General features: G+C 34.3%; 2 protein-coding genes across 3 annotated transcripts in view; one reads left to right on the forward strand and one right to left on the reverse strand.

Annotated features, from left to right (window-relative positions):
• Positions 1–292: 292 nt before the first annotated feature.
• Positions 293–1791, reverse strand: tmem18 (transmembrane protein 18). Its single transcript, XM_016454652.1, has 5 exons — positions 1623–1791; positions 1340–1457; positions 1077–1131; positions 898–991; positions 293–786 (listed from the first exon to the last, which is right to left on the reverse strand). Exons 1-5 carry the CDS (start codon positions 1713–1715, stop codon positions 691–693), a joined length of 456 nt encoding a protein of 151 aa, XP_016310138.1. The 5' UTR covers positions 1716–1791; the 3' UTR covers positions 293–690.
• A 1524-nt stretch (positions 1792–3315) lies between these two features.
• The window catches only part of LOC107664179 (cyclin-T1-like), an 8610-nt gene continuing 6420 nt past the window's right edge, over positions 3316–5505 (forward strand). For both annotated transcript variants that reach the window (XM_016454649.1, XM_016454650.1), the window contains exons 1-3: positions 3316–3525; positions 4322–4403; positions 4511–4639. In XM_016454649.1, the coding sequence (XP_016310135.1) occupies positions 3356–3525; positions 4322–4403; positions 4511–4639 (381 nt within the window). In that variant the 5' untranslated portion in view covers positions 3316–3355. The remainder of the gene's footprint in view (positions 3526–4321; positions 4404–4510; positions 4640–5505) is intronic.

A 5505-nucleotide genomic window follows, 5' to 3' on the forward strand; every position in this document is an offset into this window, starting at 1 on the left:
AATGGTTGATAAAAACATCACAATAATGCTACATTTCTCCAAATCTTTTCCAATGAAGGAAACAAATCATCTGCATCTTTGAAGCCTGAGGGTGAGTACATTTTTAGCAAAGGTTAATTTTTGGTTTAACTATTCCTTTAATGTTCATCTTAATATTAACAAAATAAAAATCCTAAAACTTTGTTTATTTGAAGGTTTAAATAAATTAACTTTCAATGTGGTCTTAGACTTAAGGAGTTGTGCATCTCAGTCTTTGATGTAGTGGTAACATTAAAAGAAAACAAAAATGATATCTATAAAAAAAACATTCAGTTTATTGACATAAATACACAATTTACATGTTCTACACTCAAAAACAGGGTTTTATACAATCCATTCAATGTTAACAACAGACAAATAAGCAATATTGAGCTCTGGAATGGTCAATATGTACACAAAACAGTTGCATAATACAGTTGATGGCTTTGTCCAATAGGTTTGATAGTATTGTGATTTGATCAAATCAAATGTTCCATGGAGCATCAGCTAGCAGGTGGAGTAATCATTCATCAGCAACCTGAAATAATACTTAAGAACCTTCACCACCACATATTTTCTAATGATCACACCATACTAAACAGTCTTTTCTTTCGCTATATTTGCCCTCCACCACTGGACATTATGAAATGGAGCACATCCTGTTCATGTCTTCTATTGCATTTTTTTGTTCTCTCTGGCAGCTTTTCTCTTTAATTGCATTATCTTTAATTCTGTCATGGTTGAGAAGGTCCTCCATACCCACACAGCCTAAAAAAACATAGATTTAAGTTTAAATCAATGGCAAAAGCTTGACCAAGTTAACATACTCAGTAAAATTAATAAGATGAAATGCATATTGTTGTATTTTATATGACTTACCACAACAATAACAGTGTTGAGCAAGAGCGGGACTGAGTATGCTAGTGAAATGAACATTCCTTTTGAATCAAAGTATTGGAACTTTGAAAAAGACCTAAAAACAAAATGCAGACACGTTCAGTATAACAATAAAACATATACACCTTAATGTCAGGGGGTTATGGTGGGTATATGATCACCTCCAATTCATCGCTGCCAGCTCATTCAGGTATTCTACACTGTAAACCATAGCGACTGAAAAGAAAAGAAATACTGCGTTATCTGGTGTATAAATATCCAACATATTTTATATAACTAAATCAATTTAAATGATATTTGGGGAACTTTCGCAATTCACACATTTTGTTGGTTGTCATGTAATCTTTTCAGAAAGTTAATGCTGTGTTTTTCCACTATAATTTTATACATGTTCTCTTATAATATTTTTATTGCAAAAACTCACCCATTAAGAGAAAATGACAGATCTGCAGGCGGTAGTATTTGCAGGACAGGATGGTGAAAGCAAAACACAAGACATGAAAGGCCAGCAGACCCATCAGCCAGGGTTCAGACCAGTCAACCTGGAAACCAGATCACGATTATTACTAGTTCTTCCTATTTACACAAATATACGTTTTCTTTACTTAATACACGTGGCCTCGGTTGTACTGAAAAAACACATACGGAACTCTGGATTAGCTTTATGTGAACCACAAAAAAAGAATGTAATGTTGCTGTAAACTTACAGACTGTAGAAAGCTCCATAATGATGTGATGCGAACATTGCTGAATCCATCGATTGGAATAGCGCTGATATTTTTCGCTTTAGACTCGGTCATTTTATTTGACTACACGCCACTGTATTAGCAACTAAACCAGTTACAACATAAACACTTCCGCATTCGTCACTGTCCTTTTCTCTCGACAGAACCTTTGTTTCGGAAAGGACTGGACGATTGTAATACTCAAACTAGCCTACTTACAAAGAATGTATGATTATCATCATATATAAAGTTACAGCAAATGTTACAAGTAAATGTCAACTAAAACTTAAATATAGCTGATACAATACATTTGTACACAATATAGTTTAATGTATTATTCAGTATATTTAATATATTATTTTATTTAGCCTTTTAATTTTGTGCCATGCCTCTGTTATAATGTTGAATAAGTTGATTGTATAATGCCGTCTTGTAATATTTTAGTTTTTCGTTTAAAAGGATTAAAAAATAAAGTTGTGAATGATTTTTTTGTATGTTTGATATGATATTTTGTATATTTAATATGTTTTAAAGTTGTGTGCTTGGTCGTTTTTTAACAATGTATCTGCTATTTGTATGCCTTGGAGTTGAATACGGTTTGTTTGTTTAAGAAAAGCACTTGATTTGTTAAAACCAACATGAATGTAAAATTATTTTGCATGAATGTATAATTTAGTTTTCGTTAAATAATATCCTTTACAGGGCTCTACAGTGCGACCATTTCAGTCGCATTTGCGACTAAAAACAACTGCGTGTGACTATGAAAAAATATTTAGGAGCACCAGTGCAACTGACCAGATCATCATCATCATCATCATCATATTTGTGATTGCACTCAGGGGAGCTTCAAAAGTTTATCTTTTCACTTGCTTCATTCCTGAATGAATCAGCCGTTTGAATGAATCAATTGAATTAATGATTCAGTGATAAAATCCGTGACTTGCCGCCACCTGCTGGCAGGATTAGTTTCATTTTTAAAGTATATTTTCAGTTATTTAAATCATTTAATATTTCTATATTCAAATTTTTATATTTAAAACATTAATCTCAACATGAATTTATGGATTTAATTGCACTCATGCCACCTCTGAGCCTCATTAAATGTCTGAAAATACACCTACAAGCCACTTTTGTGTTCTTCTGTGCCACCTCTACAAATTAATTTTGTTAATACTGATTTGATTGGTAACTTATATTTCTTATTCTACTTGTTCTCATTCTGTTGTTTCAATTAGAATTGTTAAAAAGCTTATAAAATATAATTTTTAAAGAATTTGACATAAAACATGACACTTTTAATAAAGTTAGAAAAATGCCATTACAAAGGTAAAAACAAATTTCCACTGTAAATCACTTTAAGGAGTCAAATATCACCTCCTAATGGGAAGGCTAATTTTTGGTCAGATTTTGGATTATTGATTATAAGGTGCTCCTAAAATTTTGAACGTGCTTCTAAATGTTTCAAGTTAGCAGCAAAAAGAAAAGTAAACGTAGAGCCCTGCCTTATATCTGGGCATTGCAAACAAAATTAAAAAAACACTACTAAAATTGTCAGAAAATTATTCATTTTAATTAATTCATGGATGCATTTGGAGTAGAAATAAAGATAATTTTGTGTCCAGTTCTGAAAGGGTTAAATTCAAACCACACCGCCAGCCGGCGATGACGCACTTCCTGTGACGCAGTGAAATTTTAAAACATTGTCCTTCTCAGTAATGGCGGCTTCGTTCCCTTCGCTTTCGCTAAATAACAATAAATGGTACTTCACGCGCGAACAAATCGAAAACAGCCCATCTCGCCGAGCGGGACTTGATCCCGACAAAGAGCTCTCGTACCGACAGCAAGCTGCTAACCTGCTGCAGGACATGGGACAGCGGCTCAACGTGTATCTTTTTCAGTTTGTGAGGCGTCGTTCTCGGCAGCTGCTCTGAGGAGACTTACGCCGGTTTGGGCGGCATGTGTGGTGTTGAGTTTCAACATTATAATGACCTGAAACGGCTCTACCAGTAAACACGCCTTTTGTATTGTGAAACCTGTGAATTAAGGCGAACGGAATAAAAGATGTATGTCCCAGTTTTGTGTTTTTGGTTTAGTTTAGGCCGCAGGGCCTAGCTGGAGGTGTCTCTCCTACTGAACAATAGCGCAGCCGGTGTCACCGCCATTCCCACTCTCAATTGTCCATTGTTTCTTCATTATACCATTTGTTTACACCTTATTATTAGATTTATTTGTTATCTATGCCATTCCAAACCTATATCTGTTAGTGTTAATTAAACATACCTTGATTTGCCCTGCTGGAGAGAAGTTCTGATACAGTTATGGAATATATAATAATAGAGAGAATATGAGTTATTCTGTTTTATCTTAGATTAAAGGAAAATTGCTGCATTTTCCCCCTTTGTCAGGAGTGAGTACTCTCACTTTTACATTTGAATAATGGTTCTACTGTGTCTTTAAAAATGCTAGTACCTCTAATGAATTAAAATAGAAGGATTTAATTACATTATTAATCTGTGATTGACAAGCCCAGCATATTGGTCAAGAAATTTTGGCTTGTTATGCTCTCCTAAATATCAATAGTAGTTATGATCCTTTTGAAATACTGAGTGTGTTAGTTCGGCAGTTGTGCTGTTTTCTTAAATGTGTTTAATGTGTTAAAATCCTTAACTTTGGACCATTAGGTCTCAACTTACAATTAACACTGCCATTGTGTATATGCATCGGTTCTACATGATCCAGTCCTTCACTCGCTTCCACCGGAATGTATGTGCTTTATCCTTCCACAAGTTTTATTAAAAACCTTAATAAAAACAGCTGGCTGCATTGGACAGGACTTTCTAACCTCTTTGTTTCTGGCATGTGCTGTGCAGGTGATTGCTCCTGCAGCTCTCTTTTTAGCCGCAAAGGTGGAAGAACAGCCCCGCAAGCTGGAGCATGTGATTAAGGTGACCCATGCGTGTCTCAATCCTCAGGACCCGTCGCCAGACACCAGGAGTGATGTAAGTAATGATAAGAGTGTATGTGAGATGGTCTTCAAACCATCTGTGAAAGTCACTGGTTCCATGTACTTGCTTTGTATAAATGCAACTTATTAGAGTAAGTTTTTTTTGACAGAATTTTACTTTTTTTTTTTTTTTTTTGAATGAACTATTTCTTAAAGGGATAGTTCACCCAAAAATCAAAATTCTGTCTTCTTTTACTCACCCTTATGTCGTTTCAAACCTGTATAACATTCATTCTTTTGTTGAACATAAAAATATATTTTTATTAATGTTGGTAACCAAACAGTTTTGGGTACCACATACTTCCATTGTATGAAAAAAAATACTGAGATATTTCTCAAATTATCTTTTATGTTCCACTGAAGAAAGTAAGTCACAGGTTTGTACTGAAATGAGGGAGAGTAAATAAAAGGAACAATTTCTTTAAGAAATAGTTCACTTTCGAATATCCTTGATGAATAGTGGATTTAATTTTTTTTGTATGTTTTTATTTATTTATTTTTTACTTAAAGGGGTCATATGACGTTGCTAAAAAGAACATTATGTTGTGTATTTGGTGTAATGCAATGTGTTTATACCCATTACAAACGAGGTATTTGTTGCATCCAGTGGGGAACTAATTACTGATTATAATGACTTATACTCTCTTTTTATGCGTTGCGTATTGCACCGCGTAAACATAAAACCATGTCTGGATTTGTGATCGGAGAAATGACAAACAACAAGCGCTACTCTACACTGCTCAAAACTTGCGTTTGAATCGACAGGGACAAATTCTTTAAATATAAAAAATGTACTTACAGACTGTGAGTCAGAAGCGCCAGACTGTCCTTGCAAAGTTGGAACTGCCCAACTTTATAGAA

Source organism: Sinocyclocheilus anshuiensis, unplaced genomic scaffold (genome assembly GCF_001515605.1).
Source record: "Sinocyclocheilus anshuiensis isolate Anshui unplaced genomic scaffold, SAMN03320099.WGS_v1.1 scaffold67, whole genome shotgun sequence".
Classification (NCBI taxonomy): domain Eukaryota; kingdom Metazoa; phylum Chordata; class Actinopteri; order Cypriniformes; family Cyprinidae; genus Sinocyclocheilus; species Sinocyclocheilus anshuiensis.

Excerpts from the sequence above, each read along its gene's own strand:
- tmem18 (XM_016454652.1), bottom strand. The coding sequence starts at position 1,715 with ATGACCGAGTCTAAAGCGAAAAATATCAGCGCTATTCCAATCGATGGA. Across the intron at positions 1,132-1,339 it reads CTGTCATTTTCTCTTAATGG|TCGCTATGGTTTACAGTGTA; the intron begins GTGAGTTTTTGC and ends TTTTCTTTTCAG. Across the intron at positions 992-1,076 it reads CTGGCAGCGATGAATTGGAG|GTCTTTTTCAAAGTTCCAAT; the intron begins GTGATCATATAC and ends TTTTGTTTTTAG.